The following is a 24,011-nucleotide window of genomic DNA, read 5'->3' as shown; positions in this document are numbered from 1 at the left end:
AGAAAGAAGGAATTACCATTGACTGGTAATTACCCATTACCCACAGCACCTGTATATATGTATATATGTTTGTACATATTTATTACTCTATTTAGTTATTTATTTTGCTTGTACCTATCTATTCTATTTATTTTATTAGTATGTTTGGTTTTGTTCTGTCTCCCCCTTCTAGACTGTGAGTCCACTGTTGGGTAGGGACCGTCTCTATATGTTGCCAGCTTGTACTTCCCAAGCGCTTAGTACAGTGCTCTGCACACAGTAAGCGCTCAATAAATACGATTGATTGATTGACTGTCCCGATGTTAAGCACATGACAGATCCTGAGAAATTCAGTTTGATATATGCACAGAGTTCCTAGTTTGCAGCTACTTCTAACACCAACACTTCATTTAGTCTTGCAACTGGTCAGAGCTTTTAAACCGACGATGACCGACTGAAAACAAAGAACGCGCAGGAAATCTGACCAAAGCAATGTATTATTAGTATGGAATCGCTGGGCACCGGCTGTGGGACAATTTGGGAATCACGTCCGAGTTTGATAGAGGCAAACTAATGGGGCGGACGATGTCCGTGTGAGATGTAGAAGGGGAAATCCACGCGTATACCCTGTCACTGGCTTTGGGAGGACCAGCTCCACTTGACGAGAGTAGAGGGCTGGGACAAAGGGGAGATCAGGAGAGATTGTTATTCTATTTATTTTACTTGTACATATTTACTATTCTATTTATTTTATTTTGTTCATATGTTTTGTTCTGTTGTCTGTCCCCCCCTTCTAGACTGCGAGCCCGTTGTTGGGTAAGGGGCCGCCTCTCTATGTTGCCAACTTGGACTTCCCAAGCGCTTAGTACAGTGTTCTGCACACAGTAAGTGCTCAATAAATACGACTGAAGGAAAGAAAGAAGGAAGGAATTACCATTGACTGTCCCGATGTTAAGCACATAACAGATCCTGAGAAATTCTCTTTGATATATGCACAGAGTTCCTAGTTTGCAGCTACTTTTAACACCAACATTTCACTTAGTCTTGCAACTGGCCAGAGCTTTTAAACCGACGATGACCGACTGAAAACAAAGAACGCGCAGGAAATCTGACCAAAGCAATGTATTATTAGTATGGAATCGCTGGGCACCGACTGTGGGACAATTTGGGAATCGTGTCCGAGTTGGACAGAGGCAAACTAATGGGGCGGACGATGTCCGCGCGAGATGTAGAAGGGGAAATCCACGCGCATACCCTGTCGTTGGCTTTGGGAGGACCAGCTCCACTTGACGAGAGTAGAGGGCTGGGGCAAAGGGGAGATCAGGAGAGAGTGTTAATCTATTTATTTTACTTGTACATATTTACTATTTATTTTATTTTGTTCATATGTTTTGTTTTGTTGTCTGTCTCCCACTTCTAGACTGCGAGCCCGTTGTTGGGTAAGGGACCGCCTCTCTATGTTGCCAACTTGGACTTCCCAAGCGCTTAGTACAGTGGTCTGCACACAGTGAGCGCTCAATAAACACAACTGAATGAATGAACGAATGTTAAATCAGCAGATCCAGGGAATAGACTTCCTCTTGCTTGCCTGCCCCAACCCGGAGACTAGTCCTGGGTCTTTGGAGGACGGAGAGGAGACATCATCATCATCATAATCATAATATATGATGATGGCATTTGTTAAGCGCTTCCTATGTGCGGCGGGGAGGTTATAAGGTGATCAGATTGTCCCACAGGGTGGCTCACAGTTTAAATCCTGTTTTAACCTGTATATATGTATGTACATATTTATTACTCAATTTATTTTACTTGTACATATCTATTCTATTTATTTTATTTTGTTAATATGCTTGGTTTTGTTGTCTGTCTCCCCCTTCTAGACTGTGAGCCCACTGTTGGATAGGGACCGTCTCTATATGTTGCCAACTTGGACTTCCCAAGCGCTTAGTACAGTGCTCTGCACACAGTAAGTGCTCAATGAATACGACTGAATTAATGAATGAATGGATGACGCATGGAACAGCACTTAGAACAGTGCTTTGCACATACTAAGTAGGAGAGAAGCAGCATGGCTCAGCGCCTTACCTCCTTCCCTTCCCCACAGCACCTGTATATATGTTTGTACATATTTATAACTCTATTTATTTTACTTGTACATATCTATTCTATTCTTTTTATTTTGTTAGTATGTTTGGTTTTGTTCTCTGTCTCCCCCTTCTAGACTGTGAGCCCACTGTTGGGTAGGGACTGCCTCTACATGTTGCCAACTTGTACTTCCCAAGCGCTTAGTACAGTGCTCTGCACACAGTTAGCGCTCAATAAATACGACTGATTGATTAATCCCCATTTTAAGAATAATAATAATAATAATGATAACAATGACGATGGCATCTATATATTCGTAGAGAGATACTCTACGTCAGTATAATATAACTGTGACATCTCTTTGCTAGAAAGAGAATTGTTTGGGAGGCTTGTTTGTGTGCGAACTTGCTAACTTATAGAAGACCTCACTAAGAGATAGTTTTATCCTTCTTTCTGCCCTCCGGTTTTTTGGCTCACTTTGCGTACTGCGGTTTAACAAGACTCCCACTTCCCAGGTACAAAACAGTGGCAAGTACCTGGGTAACGGAGATGCCAGTAGTCGGTGAAAGGGTGGGAAAAGGCCTGCCCTAAGCCCTCCTTTCCCCCCCTCACACTCCTTTCTGCATTGCCTTGCTTCCTCTATTCATTCCCCTAACAGTCCCACATCGCTTATGTATATATCCATAATTTTATTTACTTCTATTAATGTCTGTCTCCCTCTCTGTACTGTAAGCTCATTGTGGGAGCCCCCTTCTAGACTGTGAGCCCACTGTTGGGTAGGGACTGTCTCTATATGTTGCCAACTTGGACTTCCCAAGCGCTTAGTGCAGTGCTCTGCACACAGTAAGCGCTCAATAAATACGACTGATTGATTGAGGGAATGTCTGTTATGCTCTTAGATCGTCCTCTCCCAAGCATTCAGTAATAATAATAATAATGATGGCATTTGTTAAGCACTTATAATAATAATGATGATGGCATTTATTAGGCGCTTACTATGTGCAAAGCACTGTTTTAAGCACTGGGGAGGTGACAAGGTGACCAGGTGGTCCCACGGGGGGCTCACAGTCTTAATCCCCATTTTACAGATGAGGTAACTGAGGCACAGAGAAGTGAAGTGACTTGCCCAAATTCACCCAGCTGACAAGTGGCGGGGCCAGGATTTGAACCCATGACCTCTGACTCCAAAGCCTGGGCTCTTTCCACTGAGCCACAATATAAAAAAGCTGTGGGTACAACTTTAATTCTATTTAATTCTGACGATTTTGACACGTTTTGTTTTGTCGTCTGTCTCCCCCTTCTAGACTGTGAGCCCGTTGCTGGGTAGGGACCGTCTCTATTATAATAATGGCATTTATTAAGCGCTTACTAAGTGCAAAGCACTGTTCTAAGCGCAGGTGTTCCCAACTTGTACTTCCCAGGCGCCCTGCACACAGTAAGCGCTCAATAAATACGACTGAAAGACCTGTGCTCTCTCACCTGTCCCGCTGCTTCTCGAATAATTCTTAATATCTGTGAGCCCGCTGTTGGGTAGGGACCGTCTCTAGATGTTGCCAACTTGCACTTCCCAAGCGCTTAGTACGGTGCTCTGCACCCAGGAAGCGCTCAATAAATCCGATTGATTGACTGAATACGGAGTACCAACCGACGTCAGCGTTCTGCAACTGCGCTAAGAGAAAATATACAGCCCAAACCAGTCATTGACTTACAATGCTAGGATTAGCGTTTGCCATCACTAGAAAAATTCCAGCATACTCGGCACTGCTAATCCACATCTTTGAGCCGTTGATGATGTAGTAGTCTCCTTTCTTCTCAGCACGAGTCTTCAGGGCAAACGCATCACTGCCGGCTGCAGATTCAGACAGACAGAAACTGCCTACCTGCATGTCGGAGGGAAAATAAATTCAGATCTTTGACTATTTTTGGTTTTTTTTTTACAATCTACACAGATATTGCCTTACAATAAAACAGAAGCCTGATAGGGCAATCCTGTATTTCTTTATTTTACAACCCTGGAAATAAATAGCAAGATCATTTATCTCATTTAACAGCACATGTTGCCAACTTGTAATAATAATAATAATAATAATGATGATGATGGCATTTGTTAAGCGCTTACTATGTGCAAAGAACTATTCTAAGCGCTGGGGGGATACAAGGTGATCAGGTTGTCCCGCATGGGGCTCACAGTCATCATCCCCATTTTACAGATGAGGTAAATGAGGCTCCGAGAAGTGAAGTGGCTTGCCCAAGGTCACACAGCAGATGTGGCGGAGCCGGGATTCGAACCCATGACCTCTTTCCACTGAGCCACGCTGCTTCCCAAGCGCTTAGTGCAGTGCTCTGCACACAGTAAGCGCTCAATAAATGTGATTGAATGAATGAATGAACAGCATGTCCCCCACCAAAACTTACCATCCTTTGTAAAAGGGACGTATGTTTAGGCTAAGCAAGGATAATCTAAGCAAAGATTGTCAGCTGTGTGACTTTGGGCAAGTCACTTAACTTCTCTGCGCCTCAGTGACCTCATCTGTAAAATGGGGACTGACTGTGAGCCCCGCATGGGACAACCCGATCACCTCGTAAACTCCCCAGCGCTTAGAACAGTGTTTTGCACATAGTAAGCGCTTAATAAATGCTATCATTATTATTACTATTATTATTAAAGAGAGTCCTTTGTACTTAAAGACGACGTTACGGAAGAGAAATTCACCTACGGGCACTTGCTTGGCTGAACAAGCTAAATGAACTCACCAAACAGTGCTTTGCACATAGTAAGCGCTTAATAAATGCTATCATTATTATTATTATTATTATTACTATTATTATTATTAAAGAGAGTCCTTTGTACTTAAAGACGACGTTACGGAAGAGAAATTCACCTACGGGCACTTGCTTGGCTGAACAAGCTAAATGCCCTCGCCAAGACCGTGCTTTGTTGTTCTGATTCATTTATGGCTTGCGATACCTGGTACTGCTTTTCCTTTAACTTCTGGTTTCACAATCCTCTTAGAGCTTCATTCATTCGTTCATTCGGTCGTATTTCTTGAGCGCTTACTGTGTGCAGAGCACTGTACTAAGCGCTTGGGAAGTACAAGTCGGCAACAGATAGAGCCGGTCCCTACCCAACAGCGGGCTCACAGGCTAGAAGGGGGAGTCAAGACAACAAAACATATTAACAAAATAAAATAGAATATGTACAGATTAGAGTAATAAATACGTACAAACGTATATACAGGTGCTGTATATATGTCTGTACGAGACTCTCTTTCCTATTTTGCAGTATGCCACGCAAATTTTCCGCCTTCATTATCTACCAGTTTTGGGATGAAATGCAGGATGGTCAGAGGTCGTGCCTGAAAAATATTTCCTCTGCCCCTCAGTTGCCTCCTTTCATTTCACCACCAGCGCTTACAACAGTGCTCTGCACATAGTAAGCGCTTAACAAATACCATCGTCATCATCACCTGCATACCAACTAGTCACCCACCTAATTTTTTTCCCGGCATCTGTTAAGGGGCCTACTACGCTCCACATCACCTGCATACCAACTAGTCACCCACCTAAATTTTTTTCCGGCATCCGTTAAGGGGCCTACTATGTTCCAGGCTCTGGTACAGTGCTCTGGTAAGTGCTCAATAAATACGATTGATGATGATGATGATGGACTCAGCACTGCAATAAATACAGACTCATCTGGTAGGACAAGGTCCACGCCCCACCTGGGGCTCCCAGTCTTGACCCCCATTTTCCAGATGAGGCACCTGAGGCCCAGAGAAGCGAAGCGACTGGCCCACGGTCACGCAGCAGAGCGAGGGGTGGAGCCGGGATTACAGCCGAGGTCCTTCGGACTCCCGGGACGCGCTTCCGCGTAGCCGGCACCTCCCGCCCGTCACCGTCATTGTAGGAACGGCAGATGGGTGAAAAACAGTCGCCGCCAAACCGGGGAAGGTTGCGGCATTTGGACTCGGTTTCTGACCCTGCCGTGGGGTCCTGCGGCCAGACGGCCGGAAAACGATTTCAAACGATTTCACACGATCCTCCCGTATCTGAGTCACAGGACGACCGTAATCTCAGTATCAGGAAGTGGTGTAGCCTAGTGGAAAGAGGTTCTAATCTAATCTGTGACCTTGGGTTAGTCACTTCCTCGGTGCCTCAATTTCCCCACCTGTATAATGGAAAAGCAGGGTATCTGTTCTCCCTCCTCCTTAGACCTTGCCCCATGGGGGGCTGGGGCTGTGTTTGACCTGATCATCTAGATTTTACCCCAGATCTTAGTAGAGCTTGGCTCAGAGTAAGCTCTCAACAAACACAACATTTCTTATTCTTGTCTGTGATCCTATAGGTGCTATGCAGAAAATAAGCTGGAGCTGTGTCTGACCTGATCACCTAGATTTTACCAGAGTTTGGCTCAGAGTAAGCTCTCAACAAACACGACATTTCTTATTCTTGTCTGTGATCCTGAAGTGCTATGCAGAAAATAAACTGGAGCTGTGTCTGACCTGATCATCTAGATTTTGCCAGAGTTTGGCTCAGAGTAAGCTCTCAACAAACACGACATTTCTTCTTCTTGTCTGTGATCCTAGGTGCTGTGCAGAAAATAAACTGGAGCTGTGTCTGACCTGATCATCTAGATTTTACTACACAGCTTGGCTCAGAGTAAGCTCTCAACAAACACAGCATTTCTTATTCTTGTCTGTGATCCCACTTTTAGACTGTGAGCCCACTGTCGGGTAGGGACTGTATAGGTTGCCAACTTGTACTTCCCAAGCGCTTAGTACAGTGCTCTGCACACAGTAAGTGCTCAATAAATACGATTGATTGATTGATTGATCCTAGGTGCTATGCAGAAAATAAACTGGAGCTGTGTCTGACCTGATCATCTAGATTTTACTACAGAGCTTGGCTCAGAATACGCTCTCAACAAACACAACATTTCTTATTCTTGTCTGTGATCCTAGAATGCTATGCAGAAAATGAACTGGAGCTGTGTCTGACCTGATCATCTAGATTTTACTACAGAGCTTGGCTCAGAGTAAGCTCTCAACAAACACGACATTTCTTATTCTTGTCTGTGATCCTGAAGTGCTATGCAGAAAATAAACTGGGGCCGTGTCTGACCTGATCATCTTGATTCTATCCCAGATCTTAGTCCAGAGCTTGGCTCAGAGTAAGCGCTCAACAAACACGACATTTCTTATTCTTGTCTGTGATCCTGAAGTGCTATGCAGAAAATAAACTGGAGCTGTGTCTGACCTGATCACCTAGATTTTAATACAGAGTTTGGCTCAGGGTAAGCTCTCAACAAACACGACATTTCTTATTCTTGTCTGTGATGCTCGGTGCTATGCAGAAAATAAACTGGAGCTGCGTCTGACCTGATCATCTAGATTTTACCACAGAGTTTGGCTCAGAGTAAGCTCTCAACAAACATGACATTTCTTATTCTTGTCTGTGATGCTCGGTGCTGTGCAGAAAATAAACTGGAGCTGTGTCTGACTTGATCATCTAGATTTTACTACAGAGCTTGGCTCAGAGTAAGCTCTCAACCAACACGACATTTCTTATTCTTGTCTGTGATCCTAGGTGCTATGCAGAAAATAAACCACCTGTCCACATGTTTTGTTTTGTTGTCTGTCTCCCCCTTCTAGACTGCGAGCCCGTTGTTGGGTAGGGCCCATCCCTAGATGTTGCCAACTTGGACTTCCCAAGCGCTTAATACAGTGCTCTGCACACAGTAAGCGCTCAATAAATACGATTTAATGAATGAATGAAACTGCAATCCTACGTGCTATGCAGAAAATAAACCATCTGTCCCCATGTTTTGTTCTGCTGTCTGTCTCCCCCTTCTAGACTGCGAGCCCGTTGTTGGGTAGGGACCGTCTCTAGAGGTTTCCGACTTGGACTTCCCAAGCACTTAGTACAGTGCTCTGCACACAGTAAGCGCTCGATAAATACGATTCAATGAATGAATGACACCGAAAGAACACATTCCTTTCAAGGACTTTTCACCCAAAGGGTACACAGGACATAGAGAAGCAGCGTGGCTCAGTGGAAAGAGCCTGAGCTTTGGAGTCCGAGGTCATGGGTTCAAATCCCGGCTCCGCCGATTGTCAGCTGTGTGACTTTGGGCAAGTCACTTCACTTCTCTGGGCCTCAGTTCCCTCATCTGGAAAATGGGGATTAAGACTGTGAGCCCCCAGTGGGACAACCCGATCACCTTGTAACCTCCCCAGCGCTTAGAACAGTGCTTTCTAGACTGTGAGCCTGCTGTTGGGTCTATGTTGCCAACTTGTACTTCCCAAGCGCTTAGTCCAGTGCTCTGCACACAGTAAGCGCTCAATAAATACGACTGAATGAATGAATGAATGTTGGGTAGGGACCGTCTCTATATGTTGCCGACTTGTACTTCCCAAGCGCTTCGTACAGTGCTCTGCACACAGTAAGCGCTCAATAAATACGATTGAATGAATGAATGAATGTTGGGTAGGGACCGTCTCTACATGTTGCCGACTTGTACTTCCCAAGCGCTTCGTCCAGTGCTCTGCACACAGTAAGCGCTCAATAAATACGATTGAATGAATGTTGGGTAGGGACCGTCTCTATATGTTGCTGACTTGTACTTCCCAAGCACTTAGTACAGTGCTCTGCACACAGTAAGCGCTCAATAAATACGATTGATTGAATAAACATGTACAAATAGAGTAATAAATACGTACAAACATATATACATATATATGTGCTCTCCCCTGCCCAGTAAAATTATTTCTCCATCCTTTCCCCATCCCACGCCCACTGACCTCGCCAGTTGTTTCAGATGTTCTACTCCCTCCTCAAACTCCCATCCCTCTTCTTCTCCCACCCCTGTTCCACGTTCGAAGCAGTTCTACGTTAGAACCCAAATCCAACAGCTTGGACTCTATTCAGATTACACAAACTCTTAAACAATCGGTAAATTTTCAAGTAGACCTTTACAGTGTTATCTTTCTAACCTACATTCCCCTCGACCTCTCGGCTGCCTTCGACACCGTCGACGACCCCTTTCTCCCGGCAACATTAATCCATTAGTTCTTTCGCGAACTCCTCCTCTGCCTCCCACCCGCTAGCAATGAGCGACCCTCGGAGTTCAGTTCTGGGACCCCTTCTGTTTTCCATCTACCCCCCACTGCTCTGAAGAACGCATTCACTCCCATGGCTTCACCTATCACCTCTATGCCGGTGATTCCCAAATCTACATCTCCAGCCCGGGTCTCCCTCTACGGTCTCTTCCCTGCTTCCATCTCTATTTGGATGTCCTGCCATCACCTCACACCCAAACCCTGTCTTCCCCCTGGCTTTCCCATCACTTGGTGTTATCCAAGTCACATAACTTGGTGTTATCCTTGACTCCTCTCTCTTTCAACCCACGTATTCAATCATATCACTAAAATCTGCCCTTTCCTCTCCCTACAAATGGCTACCACTTATCCAATCCCGCCCTGATTACTATATCGGCCTCCTTGCTGACCTCTCTGCCTGATGTCTCTCCCCAGTCCAGTCCATACGTCACTCCGAGGCCTGGATCATTTCTCCGCAAACACGTTCAGGTCACATTTCTCCACACCGCAAGAACCTCCAGGGTGGCCCAGCCACCTCCGCATCAAATCGAAACTCCTTTCCATCGGCTTTAAAGCACTCAATCACCCTGCCTGCTTCTAAATCACCGTGCTACTCTCTTACTACAACCCTTTCCACACCTTTCAATCTTCTAATGCTAACCTTCTCACTGTACCTCAATTTCGTCTATCTCGCCATCAACCCATGCACTGCCTCTGGCCTGGATTGCCCTAATCTGACAGACGATTACTCTCCCCATCTTCAGAGCCTTTCTGAAAGCACATCTCCTCCAAGAGGCCTTCCGTGACTAAACCCTCATATCCTCTTCTCCAGGACCTTCGGCATCCACCTGACTTGCTCCCTTTATTCCCCAACCAACCCCACGGCACTTGTGTACATATCCGTAATTTATTTATATTGACGTCCATCTCCCCCGTATCCTGTAAACTCATCGTGGGTGGGGAATGAGTCTGCTATATTGTTCTGCTGTTCTCTCCCAAGCGCTTAGTACAATGTTCTGCATATATTAAGAGCTCAAAAAATACAACTGATTGGTTGGCACATAGCAAGTGCTTAACAAATGCCATTTAATTATTATTATTATTAATAAAACCTCTCCATCTGAACCCAGTTATCCTCCCCACTTCTCAGACCTTGTTCTCAACTTTGCCGGGTCCCCACCTTCTCCTGGAGAAGGAGAAAAAGGGTGGAAAGGCCAGCAAGAAAATGGTCACAATACTTGAAAGAGAAGTAGTTCGATCCAGGTGCGTTACCATTGTTTCGCTTCCTTTTGAGAAGACTCTACGTTTAAGGGAAAATCAAATCAGTGGACACAGTCTGAACTCACCGTGTCTTTAGCCAATTTGACCAGATAGGTTGCCTTCTGTTCTTCTGTTCCACATTTTCTAATGAGTGTATTTATTAACGTGTTCTGAATATCACAAAGGACAGATACCGATGCATCGACCTTGGCCAATTCTTCTATCACTAAGACGGAGGAAAAAAATGAAGCTCCAGTTCCTCCATATTTTGGGTCAATCTCAATGCCCATTAACTGGAAGGGGAAAAAAAACAAGGAAACGCGTATTAACAGACTTCGCACAACAAGAACTTGACTTTAGTCCATTTCTCTGAAACCAAGTCCAGGTTTCTTGACCATTTCGGCACAGAAAAGGAAGGGCAGCTTCAGATATAATACTGGTGACCAAGGCATAAAATGTTCTGAAGAGAAGGGGAGGTACGGAGAAACGAGTCAAAGTGGCCAAATGGCCAAGTGGCTCTGATTGCCTGAGAATGAGAACAGGATATGGTGCGGATTGGATAAGGAATAAGAGAAAAACAGTGAAGGAACAGGAATGCTACAGGTATATATGTATATATCTATATCTATGTATATATCTAGATATCTAGATCTAGATATGTACCTATATCTAGATATATCTAGATATATCAGTAGATCTAGATACAGATCTACATCTGTATATATCTACATCTATATATAGCTATCTATACCTACATCTATATATAGATATATATAGGTATATCTATCTAGGTATATCTATCTATATATAGGTATATATGTGTGTGTGTATATATATATAGATATATATATAATGAGGTAACTGAATAAATACACTTTTATATGTATCATGTCGTTTTAAAAAGCAAGATGGAACCCGTTTGAACTCACTTGAAAATCTGGGATACAATTTGCTAGGTAAAACCATTCATTCTCCCTGTTTTATATTTTACAGTTATGTAAATCAAGGGCTAACTGGGTTTTCAAGCAAGAGGACGGATTCGCAATCCCTTACGTACTTCCTCTTTGGGAAACCACGTTTCGTTTTAAAACGGGTTTCAGGGCTTCACTTTCCACGAACGACTGTTTCTGGACCGTGAGCCCGCTGCTGGGTAGGGACCGTCTCTCTATGTTGCCGACTTGTACTTCCCAGGCGCTTAGTCCAGCGCTCTGCACTCAGTAAGCGCTCAATAAATACGACTGAATGAATGCATGTTGAAAGTCTGTCCCCGCCTAAATCATATCAAAACGGGTCACTTTTTAAAAAGGATGAAGCGGCTGAAAAAGGACTTGAAATTACTGCTGCCACTTGGGCTTCTAAAATTCAAAATAAAAGGCTACGGGGATGTTCTAATGCACAGATTTTTAACCCCTTCAAAGGGAAGGAGTTCTTTTTAGGGGCAATGTTGGCTGGGTGCTACCCACTTTGGGGGCTCAGAAGACGTGTCGGGGGGTGGGAAGGAGTGTGTACGTTCCCTCCCATGGGGGCTTAGCCCGCCACGGCGGGAGCAGGTCTGCGGAGGACTCCGGTGGGATCCGGCCCCACGGTGAAGGCTTTGGGGCTAGGAAGGGAGAGGGGAATGGTTGGGAGGGACGGCAGGGATGTGCGATCCACTTAGGATCCCGCAACGGGAATGAGGGGAGAGCAGCAGCGTGGCTCAGTGGAAAGAGCCCGGGCTTGGGAGCCAGAGGTCGCGGCTTCTAATCCCGGCTCCGCCAATTATCAGCTGGGTGACCTTGGGTAAGTCACTTCGCTTCTCTGGGCCTCAGTTACCTCATCCGTAAAATGGGGATTAAGACTGTGAGTCCCCCGTGGGACAACCTGATCACCTTGTAACCGCCCCCCAAGCACTTAGAAGAGTGCTTTGCACAGAGTAAGCGCTTCATAAATACCACCAACTATTATTGAGAAGCAGCATGGCTCAGTGGAAGAGCCCGGGCTTTGGAGTCAGAGGTCAGGGGTTCAAATCCCGGCTCCACTAGTTGTCAGCTGTGGGGCTTTGGGAAAGTCACTTCACTTCTCTGGGCCTCAGTTACCTCATCTGTAAAATGGGGATGAAGACTGTGAGCCCCACGTGGGACAACCTGATCACCTTGTAACCCCCCACCCCAGAGCTTAGAACAGTGCTTTGCACACAGTAAGCGCTTAACAAATACCACCATTATTATTGAGAAGCAGCATGGCTCAGTGGAAAGAGCCCGGGCTTTGGATTCAGAGGTCAGGGGTTCAAATCCCGGCTCCGCCAGTTGTCAGCTGTGTGACTTTGGGCAAGTCACTTCACTTCTCTGGGCCTCAGTTCCCTCATCCGTAAAATGGGGATTAAGACTGTGAGCCCCACTAGGGACAACCTGATCACCTTGTATCCCCCCCAGTGCTTAGAACAGTGCTTTGCACATAGTAAGCGCTTAACAAATACCACCAATTGATGATGATGATGGCATTTTATTAAGCGCTTACTATGTGCAAAGCACTGTTCTAAGCACTTAAGAGCCCGGGCTTTGGAGTCAGAGGTCAGGGGTTCAAATCCCGGCTCTGGCAGTTGTTAGCTGTGTGACTTTGGGCAGTAACCTCTCCAGCGCTCAGAAGAGTGCTTTGCACATAGTAAGTACTTAATAAATGCCATTAAAAAAAAAAGGCACAACATCTCTGGGCCTCAGTTACCTCATCTGGAAAATGGGGATGAAGACCGTGAGCCCCCCCCCCGGGGGACAACCTGATCACCTTGTAACCTCTCCGGCGCTTAGAACACATAGTAAGCGCTTAATAAATGCCATCATTATTATTATTATTAATAGGGTAGTGAGATGCAGGGGGAGGGAGAGAGAGCTTAGTACAGTGCTCTGCACACAGTAAGCGCTCAATAAATACGACTGAATGAGTGACTGAGTGTATACTCCGGAGACACCGTGAAGGCTGAGGGGAACTGGGAGTGGTGGCCATTCCCCTGTGGCAGAGCTCTGACCCCTGTGGGGACATTCATTCATATATTCATTCAATTGTATTTATTGAGCGTTTACTGTGCGCAGAGCACTGTACTAAGCGCTTGGGAAGTCCAAGTTGGCAACATCTCGAGACGTTCCCTACCCAACAGCGGGCTCATGGTCTGGAACGGGGAGACAGACAACAAAACAAAACCTATTAACAAAATCAAATAAATATGTACCAATAAAATCAATACATAGAGTAATAAATCCGTACAAACATATAGACCTATATACAGGTGCTGTGGGGAGGGGAAGAAAGGTATGGCGGGGGGATAAGGAGGGGGCTCCGGGACGAGATGGGAGGCACTGTGGAGGGAGAGTGGTTTTATTGCCGAGGGGCTTAAATCCCACAGCAGGAACACTGGGGTCGGGAAAGCGGTAGGGACGTCGGTCGATGATGTTCGGAGCGGGGGGATGATGGGGATTTCTCCCTCTTGGGGAGCACAGGACAGGGGAGGAGAGGCCCCCGGGGCTACTTCCACCAGAGCAACAGTCCAACAATCCCTTTGGATAACAATAACGACGGCATTTATTAAGCGCTTACTCTGTGCAAAGCACTGCTCTAAGCGCTGGGGAGGTTACAAGGTGATCAGGTTGGTCCACAATCTTCATCCCCACTTTCCAGATGAGGTCACTGAGGCGCAGAGAAGTGACGTGACTTGCCCAAAGTCACCCAGCTGACAACTGGCAGAGCCGGGATTTGAACCCATGACCTCGGACTCCAAAGCTCGGGCTCTGTCTACTGAGCCGCGGCAGCAGCGTGGGGCCCGCCCCCGGCCCTCCCGCTGGATCCCCGGCAAACAAACCGGGGGTGACCGCCTCCCCTTCCCCGCCGAAATGATCGAACGTACAGACCCCTTGTTCGAAGAGTCCCTGAATGACGGATTTCTCCATTTCTGAATTTTCGTCCATGGCTGCCACCAAAGGCGCGATCCGTTCCTGGGCGAATTTTTTAACTGGGGACCCAAAAAAGAAGAAATATTACCGCCTCAATCAGTGACTTTTAAAGGCTGGTACTTTGTGGGCGGAGAGTAAATAGCCTGCCCCTCACAGACGCTTAACTAGGATGTAGCTTTTTCATGTTTTACCTGATTTTACCCTGTTTCCTTTTGTAAAACTAGGACAGAACCTGAAATCGGTATATGGAATTTATTGGGCACTGACTGTGTGCACAGCACTCTACTAAGCGCTTGGGAGAGTACGATGGAACACATTCTCTGCCCACAACGAGCTAAGTGTCCAGAAGCAGCAGGGCTCAGTGGAAAAAAGCCCGGGCTTTGGAGTCAGAGGTCACGGGTTCAAATCCCGGCTCCGCCAATCGTCAGCTGGGTGACTCTGGGCAAGTCATTTCACTTCTCTGGGCCTCAGTTCCCTCATCTGGAAATGGGGATGAAGACTGTGAGGCCCCCGTGGGACTACCTGATCACCTTGTAACCTCCCCAGTGCTTAGAACAGTGCTTTGCACATAGTAAGCGCTTAATAAATGCCATCATTATTATTATAATGTACCACATTCTCTGCCCACAACGGGCTAAGTGTCCAGAAGCAGCAGGGCTCAGTGGAAAAAAGCCCGGGCTTTGGAGTCAGAGGTCACGGGTTCAAATCCCGGCTCCGCCAATCGTCAGCTGGGTGACTTTGGGCAAGTCACTTCACCTCTCTGGGCCTCAGTTCCCTCATCTCGAAAATGGGGATGAAGACTGTGAGGCCCCCGTGGGACAACCCGATCACCTTGTAACCTCCCCAGCGCTTAGAACAGTGCTTTGCACATAGTAAGCGCTTAATAAATGCCATCATTATTATTATTATTATTATTATTATTATAACGTAACACATTCTCTGCCCACAATGAGCTAAGTGTCCAGAAGCAGCGTGGCTCAGTGGAAAAGAGCCCGGGCTTTGGAGTCAGAGGTCATGGGTTCAAATCCCGGCTCTGCCAATTGTCAGCTGGGTGACTAGGCAAGTCACTTCACCTCTCTGGGCCTCAGTTCCCTCATCTGCAAAATGGGGATGAAGACTATGAGCCCCCCGTGGGACAATCTGCTCACCTTGTAACCTCCCCAGCGCTTAGAACAGTCCTTTGCACATAGTAAGCGCTTAATAAATGCCATCATTATTATTATTATAACGTAACACATTCTCTGCCCACAATGAGCTAACTGTCCAGAAGCAGTGTGGCTCAATGGAAAAGAGCCCGGGCTTTGGAGTCAGAGGTCACGGGTTCAAATCCCGGCTCTGCCAATTGTCAGCTGTGTGACTCTGGGCAAGTCACTTCACTTCTCTCCGCCTCAGTTCCCTCATATAGAAAATGGCGATAGTAATGATGGTATTTGCTAAGCTCTTATTATCAATCAATCAATCAATCAATCGTATTTATTGAGCGCTTACTATGTGCAGAGCACTGTACTAAGCGCTTGGGAAGTACAAATTGGCAACACATAGAGACAGTCCCTACCCAACAGTGGGCTCACAGTCTAAAAGTCTATTATGCGCAAAGCACTGTTCTAAGCGCTGAATGAAGACTGTGAGCCCCCCTGCGGGACAACCTGCTCCCCTTGTAACCTCCCCAGCTCTTAGAACAGTGCTTTGCACATAGTAAGTGCTTCACAAATGCCATCATTATTATTATTAGATGGGGAGACAGACACCAATACAAATAAATTACGGATTCATTCATTCAATCGTATTTACTGAGCGTTTACTGTGTGCAGAGCACTGTACTAAGCGCTTGGGAAGTACAAGTTGGATATATACGTAAGAGCTGCAGGGCTAAGGGCCTCAGTTACCTCATCTGTACAATGGGGATTAAAAACTGTGAGTCCCCCGTGGGACAACCTGATCACCTTGTAACCTCCCCAGCGCTCAGAACAGTGCTTTGCACCTAGTAAAGCACTCCCCCTCTCCCCCTCGTCCCCCTCTCCATCCCCCCATCTTACCTCCTTCCCTTCCCCACAGCACCTGTATATATGTATATATGTTTGTACATATTTATTACTCTATTTATTTATTTTACTTGTACATATCTATTCTATTTATTTTATTAGTATGTTTGGTTTTGTTCTCTGTCTCCCCCTTTTAGACTGTGAGCCCACTGTTGGGTAGGGACTGTCTCTATATGTTGCCAATTTGTACTTCCCAAGTGCTTAGTACAGTGCTCTGCACACAGTAAGTGCTCAATAAATACGATTGATTGATTGATTGATAGTAAGTGCTTAACAAATACCAAGGAGGGGGTACCGGGCCAGCGGTCGGCAGCCAGAAGGATGAAACTGAGGTACAGTGAGCGTTGGAGGAGGGACGTGAGTGGGTTGGATTATAGTGGGAAATCAGCGAAGGAAGACAGGAGGGGACCGAGGGATTGAGGGCTTTGAAGCCAAAGGTAAGGACATTGAATAGAAATTCAATTTGGAAGTGGATGGGCAATCAACAAAGGGTCTGCAGGAGTGGAGAAACACAGATCGGACGGTTTTTTTTTAGAAAAACGATCCAGCGGAGCGAAGAACGGACTGGAGTCGGGGGAGCCGGGCAGCCGAAAAGCCAGCTAGGAGGCTCATTCATTCATTCATTCGTATTAATTGGGCGCTTACTCTATACACTGCACTTGGGAGCGTAGCGTGGCTCTGTGGAAGGAGCCCGGGCTGCGGAGTCAGAGGTCAGGGGCTCAAATCCCCGCTCCGCCGCTTGTCGGCTGTGTGACTTTGGGCCAGTCACTTCACTCCTCCGGGCCTCAGTTCCCTCATCTGGAAAATGGGGATTAAGACTGTGAGCCCCCCGTGGGACGACCTGATCACCTTGTAACCCCCCCAGCGCTTAGGACAGTGCACATAGTAAGCGCTTAATAAATGCCATCATTATTATTATTAAAATACAATGATGAACAGACACATCCCCTGCCCACAACAAGCTTACAGTCTAGAGGGATGCAGTAGTCGAGGCGGGTGCTTCGCACATAGCAAGCGCTTAACAGATGCCATTATTATTATTATTATTAGTGCATGGACTGTGAGCCCACTGTTGGGTAGGGACTGTCTCTATATGTTGCCAATTTGTACTTCCCAAGCGCTTAGTACAGTGCTCTGCACATAGTAAGCGCTCAATAAATACGATTGATGATGATGATGATGTATGGATCAGCGGAATAGCCGTTTGGAAGGAGAGAAAAGGGTGGGTTTTAGTAACGTTATAAAAGTAAAACGGACGGGATTTGATGACAGACTGAATATGAGGGATGAATGAGAGAGGTGAGGAGAGGATAATGCCGATATTACGGGCTTGTGAGACAGGGAGGATGGTGGTGTTGTCTACAGTTCCAACTTCACAGGACTGTTGGGATGACAGAGCATGTAACTAACGTGACAGTGTTCTGTAAAAGTGCTATCCACCTTTAAGGTACTGTTATTATTATATCAATTTCTATTTTCATTTCTTAGATTGGCATAGTAGACCGAGCAGGGGCCTACGGGTCAGAAGGTCATGGGTTCTAATCCCGGCTCCACCACTTGTCCGCTGTGTGACCTTGGGCGAGTCACTTCACTAGGCCTCAGTCCCCTCATCTGGAAAAGAGGGATTAAGATGGTGAGCTCTATGTGGGACAGGGACTGTGTCCAACCTCATTAGCTTGTATCTGCCCCAGAGCTTCAAATGATGCTTGATACCTTAGAAAGCCCTTAACAAATACCATTATTATTATTATTATTATTATTAAATGATGCCACCAACTTTGTAGAGATTTTCAACAGGAGGGCTGGGACTACCAAACTCATTTAATTTCAACACATTCTCTTCAAAGAGGAAAAACTACAGGTCTAGAAAAAATTCAGAGACTATTTCACCATTAGGTAAAATAGAAAAATAGTTAATATAATAATGACGATGGTATTGGGACTACCAAACTCATTTAATTTCAACACATTTTCTTCAAAGAGGAAAAACCACAGGTCTAGAAAAAATCAGAGTATTTCACCATTAAGGTAAAATAGAAAAATAGTTAATATAATAATGATGATGGTATTGGGACTACCAAACTCATTTAATTTCACAAATTTTCGTCAAAGAGGAAAAGCTATACAGGTCTAGAAAAAATCAGAGACTATTTCACCATTAGGTAAAATAGAAAAGTAGTTAATATAATAATGATGATGGTACTGGGACTACCAAACATTTAATTTCAACACATTTTCTTCAAAGAGGAAAAGCTACAGGTCTAGAAAAAATCAGAGACTATTTCACCATTAGGTAAAATAGAAAAATAGTTAATATAATAATGGTGATGGTATTGGGACTACCAAACAGTTAATTTCAACAAATTTTCTTCAAAGAGGAAAAGCTACAGGTTGAGAAAAAAAATCAGAGACTATTTCACCATTAGGTAAAATAGAAAAATAGTTCATATAATAATGATGATGGTATTGGGACTACAAAACTCATTTAATTTCAACAAATTTTCTTCAGAGGAAAAACTACAGGTCTAGAAAAAATCAGAGACTCTTTCACCATTAAGTAAAATAGAAAAATAGTTAATATAATAATGATGATGGTGCTGGAACTATCAAACATTTAATTTCAACACATTTTCTTCAAAGAGGAAAAACCACAGGTCTAGAAAAAATCAGAGTATGTCACCATTAGGTAAAATAGAAAAATAGTTCATGTAATATTGATGATGGGATTGGGACTACCAAGCTCATTTAATTGCAACAAATTTTCTTCAAAGAGGAAAAACAACAGGTCTAGAAAAAATCAGAATACATCACCATTAGGTAAAATAGAAAAACAGTTAATATAATAATGATGATGGTATTGGGACTACCAAACTCATTTAATTTCAACACATCTTCTTCAAAGAGGAAAAACCACAGGTCTAGAAAAAATCAGAGTATGTCACCATGAGGTAAAATAGAAAAATAGTTAATATAATAATGATGATGGCATTTGATAAGTGCTTCTGATGTGCCAAGTACTGTTCTAAGTGCTGGGGTAGATACAATAATAATAATAATAATAATAATAATAATAATAAAATAATAATAATAATGTCCTTTATGAAGCGCTTGCTATGTGCAAACTGTTCTAAGCGCTGGGGTAGATACAATAATAATAATAATAATAATGATGTCCTTTATTAAGCGCTTGCTATGTGCAAACTGTTCTAAGCGCTGGGGTCGATATAATCATAATAATAATAATGATGTCATTTATTAAGCGCTTGCTATGTGCAAAGAACTGTTCTAAGCACTGGGGAGGTTACAAGGTGATCAGGTTGTCCCACGGCGGGCTCACAGTCTTCATTCCCATTTCCCAGATGAGGGAACTGAGGCACGGAGAAGTACAGTGCTCTGCACATAGTAAGCGCTTAATAATAATAATAATAATGACATTTATTAAGCGCTTACTATGTGCAAAGCACTGTTCTAAGCGCTGATTAACAAATGCCATCATTATTATTATTATTCTTACAGTGACTTGTCCAAAGTCACAGAGCCGACAAGCGGCGGAGAACCCACGACCTCTGACTCCCGAGCCCGGGCTTTTCCCACTAAGCCACGCTGCTTCCGGAAGAAGAATTAGGGAATGTTCTTCCAACAACTCTGGCGCGATTAAATACAATAAAATCCACTGTAGGGTGGGAAAACAAAACCAAATGGGTGTGCAGATGCCCGGCAGGGTATGGTGACGGCTAGAGGAACCATCTTCCGAGTTTTCCTTAGCGCGGCTCTTCAGCCACCTCGTGACGGAAGAACTAACTCGATTAAGGGAATTTCCGCCATGGCAGAAAGGCTGAATTGAAAGCTCATGAGTTTACAAGAGAAGCAGCGTGGCTCAGTGGAAAGAGCACGGGCTTTGGAGTCAGAGGTCATGGGTTCGAATCCCGGCTCCGCCCCATGTCCGCTGTGTAACCTTGGGCAAGTCACTTAACTTCTCTGAGCCTCAGTTACCTCATCTGTAAAATGGGGATTAGGACTGTGAGCCCCACGTGGGACAACCTGATCACTTTGTATCCCCCAAGCGCTTAGAACAGTGCTTTGCACATAGTAAGCGCTTAACAAATACCATCATTATTATTATTATTATTTACAAACAAAACGCTTACCCATGGTTTTCATCATCGTCTCCTCTTCTGTAAACGTCTGAAGGGGAGCATTCACTACGCCAGCATTTGCCATATTCGGGACGGCTTCTGATCGGGACGACTTCCGGACGTGAGGAGGAGCTTTCCAAGACGACAGGCACGTTGGAATCGGTCTTCCGAGCTGCTGACACCCCCCGAAAAGATGTTTTAAGTTAGAATGAAGCATTTGAAGTCGATTAAAGTACGTGAGAATTTCCCCTCTTTTACTTTTCCCCCCAGAAATAAGCAGACTGTGAGCCCACTGTTGGGTAGGGACCGCCTCTATATGTTGCCAACTTGTAATAATAATAATAATGATGGTATTTGTTAAGCGCTTACTATGTGCAAAGCACTGTTCTAAGCGCTGGGGGGGGATACAAGGTGATGAGGTTGTCCCACGTGGGGCTCACAGTCTTAATCCCCATTTTACAGATGAGGTAACTGAGGCTCAGAGAAACTAAGTGGCTTGCCCAAGGTCACACACCAGACGTGTGGCGGAGCCGGGATTCGAACCCATGGCCTCTGACTCCAAAGCCCAGACTCTTTCCACTGAGCCACGCTGCTTCCCCTTGTATACAGTGCTCTGCACACAGTAAGTGCTCAATAAATACGACTGACTGAGTGAATGAATAATAATGATGGCATTTATTAATAATAATAATAATAATGATGGCATTTATTAAGCGCTTACTATGTGCAAAGCACTGTTCTAAGCGCTGGGGAGGTTACAAGGTGATCAGGTTGTCCCTCGGGGGGCTCACAGTCTTAATCCCCATTTTACAGATGAGGTAACTGAGGCACAGAGAAGTTAAGTGACTTGCCCAAAGTCACACAGCTGGCAGGGCCGGGTTTTGAACCTGTGACGTCTGACTTCAAAGCCCGTGTTCTTTCCACTGAGCCACGCTGGTTCTCCTTATTAAGCACTTACTACGTGCAAAGCACTGTTCTAAGCGCTGGGGAGGGTACAAGGCGATCAGGTTGTCCCACGGGGGCGCTCACAGTCTTCATCCCCATTTTCCAGATGAGGGAACTGAGGCCCAGAGAAGAAGTGACTTGCCCAAAGTCACCCAGCTGACGATTGGCGGAGCCGGGATTTGAACCCATGACCTCTGACTCCAAAGCCCGGGCTCTTTTCCACTCAGCCACGCTGCTTCTCGTGAGGGGAGCAGCGATGAGGGAAGGTGTCTTTTTAAAATAATAATAATAATGACGGCACTTGTTAAGCTCTTACTATGTGCAAAGCACTGTTCTAAGCGTCGGGGAGAGTACAAGGTGATGAGGTTGTCCCACGGGGAGCTCCCAGTCTTCACCCCCATTTTCCAGATGAGGGAACTGAGGCCCAGAGAAGTGAAGTGACTTGCCCAAAGTCACCCGGCTGACGACTGGCGGGGCCGGGATTTGAACCCATGACCTCTGACTCCAAAGCCCGGGCTCTTTTCCACTGAGCCACGTGAGAGGGAAGGTGTTTTATTTTTAAATGCAGTTAGTTCACTACCCAGAAGCGGGGAGACAGACAAGAAAACAAAACACGAGGACATATTCGGGAAGATGGGGCCGAGCGGAAAGCGCCCGGGCTTGGGAGTCACCGGTCGTGGGTTCGAATCCCGGCTCCGCCGCACGTCTGCTGCGTGACCCTGGGCAAGTCACTTCACTTCTCTGGGTCTCCGTTACCTCATCTGCAAAATGGGGATTAAGATCGCGAACCCCGCGTGAGAAAGGGGCCCAACCCCATTATCTCGTCTTCCCCAGCGCTTAGTACAGTGGCTGGCACATCATCATCATCATCAATCGTATTTATTGAGCGCTTACTATGTGCACAGCACTGTACTAAGCGCTTGGGAAGTACAAATTGGCAACATAAAGAGACAGTCCCTACCCAACAGCGGGCTCACAGTCTAAAAGGGGGAGACAGAACAAAACCAAACATACTAACAAAATAAAATAAATAGGATAGATATGTAAGTGCTTAACAGATACCAAAAAAGAGGACGGACTGGGGCTGTTGGGTAGGGACCGTCTCTCTATGTTGCCAACTTGGACTTCCCAAGCGCTTAGTCCAGTGCTCTGCACACAGTGAGCGCTCCATAAATACGATCGAATGAATGAATGAATGAGTAGAAAAGCATCTGCTGAATGTCCAAAACACTCGGGAAGTCTCCCAACACCTTACTGGACGGCCTTTGGGGACGGGCGAATGCCAGGCCCCCACGATTAGCCCCTCGATGGCCAAACCAGCTGGGCTGCCCTCCTTCAGGGACGGCTGAATCTGCTCCCTTCTAAGTCTTTGAGGACATTCCTAACATTCGCTCATTCAATCGTACTTATGGAGCGCTTACTGTGTGCAGAGCACTGTACTGAGCGCTTGGGAAGTACAACTGGGCAACAAATAGATATAATCATTCATTCATTCAATCGTATTTATGGAGCGCTTACTGTGTGCAGAGCACTGGACTAAGCGCTTGGGGAGTACAATGGAGCAACAAATAGAGACAATCATTCATTCATTCATATTTATGGAGCGCTTACTGTGGGCAGGGCCCTGTACTAAGCGCTTGGAAAGTACAATTGGGCAACAAATAGAGACAATCATTCATTCATTCAATCATATTTATGGAGCGCTTACTGTGTGCATAGCACTGTACTAAGCGCTTGGGAAGTACAATTGGGCAACAGATAGATATAATCATTCATTCATTCATTCAATCGTATTTATGAAGCTCTTACGGTGTGCAGAGCACTGGACTAAGCGCTTGGGAAGTACAATTGGGCAACAGATAGATATAATCATTCATTCATTCAATCGTATTTATGGAGCGCTTACTGTGTGCAGAGCACTGGACTAAGCGATTGGGAAGTACAATTGGGCAACAAATAGATATAATCATTCGTTTATTCATTCATTCAATCTTATTTATGGAGCGCTTACTGTGGGCAGGGCACTGTACTAAGCACTTGGAAAGTACAATTGGGCAACAAATAGAGACAATCATTCATTCATTCATATTTATGGAGCGCTTACTGTGGGCAGGGCACTGTACTAAGCGCTTGGAAAGTACAATTGGGCAACAAATAGAGACAATCATTCATTCATTCAATCGTATTTATGGAGCGCTTACTGTGTGCAGAGCACTGGACTAAGTGCTTGGGGAGTACAATGGAGCAACAAATAGAGACAATCATTCATTCATTCATATTTATGGAGCGCTTACTGTGGGCAGGGCACTGTACTAAGCGCTTGGAAAGTACAATTGGGCAACAAATAGAGACAATCATTCATTCATTCAATATATTTATGGAGCGCTGTGTGCAGAGCACTGTACTAAGCGCTTGGGAAGTACAATTGGGCAACAGATAGATATAATCATTCATTCATTCATTCAATTGTATTTATGGAGCGCTTACTGTGTGCAGAGCACTGGACTAAGCGCTTGGGGAGTACAATCAAGCAACAAACCGAGAAAA

General features: G+C 45.3%; 1 protein-coding gene across 3 annotated transcripts in view; it reads right to left on the bottom strand.

Annotated features, from left to right (window-relative positions):
* The window catches only part of ACADSB (acyl-CoA dehydrogenase short/branched chain), a 44,499-nt gene extending 23,813 nt beyond the window's left edge, over positions 1-20,686 (bottom strand). For 2 of the 3 annotated variants that reach the window (XM_038757805.1, XM_038757806.1), the window contains exons 1-4: positions 20,532-20,686; positions 14,300-14,400; positions 10,508-10,714; positions 3,774-3,944 (exon numbers count right to left, since the gene is read on the bottom strand). In XM_038757805.1, the coding sequence (XP_038613733.1) occupies positions 3,774-3,944; positions 10,508-10,714; positions 14,300-14,400; positions 20,532-20,604 (552 nt within the window). In that variant the 5' untranslated portion in view covers positions 20,605-20,686. The remainder of the gene's footprint in view (positions 1-3,773; positions 3,945-10,507; positions 10,715-14,299; positions 14,401-20,531) is intronic. The other variant, XM_038757807.1, reaches the window with a different exon arrangement.
* Positions 20,687-24,011: the final 3,325 nt, after the last annotated feature.

This window comes from Tachyglossus aculeatus, chromosome 16 (genome assembly GCF_015852505.1).
Source record: "Tachyglossus aculeatus isolate mTacAcu1 chromosome 16, mTacAcu1.pri, whole genome shotgun sequence".
Lineage (NCBI taxonomy): Eukaryota > Metazoa > Chordata > Mammalia > Monotremata > Tachyglossidae > Tachyglossus > Tachyglossus aculeatus.
This window is presented reverse-complemented; position numbering and strand designations above follow the sequence as displayed.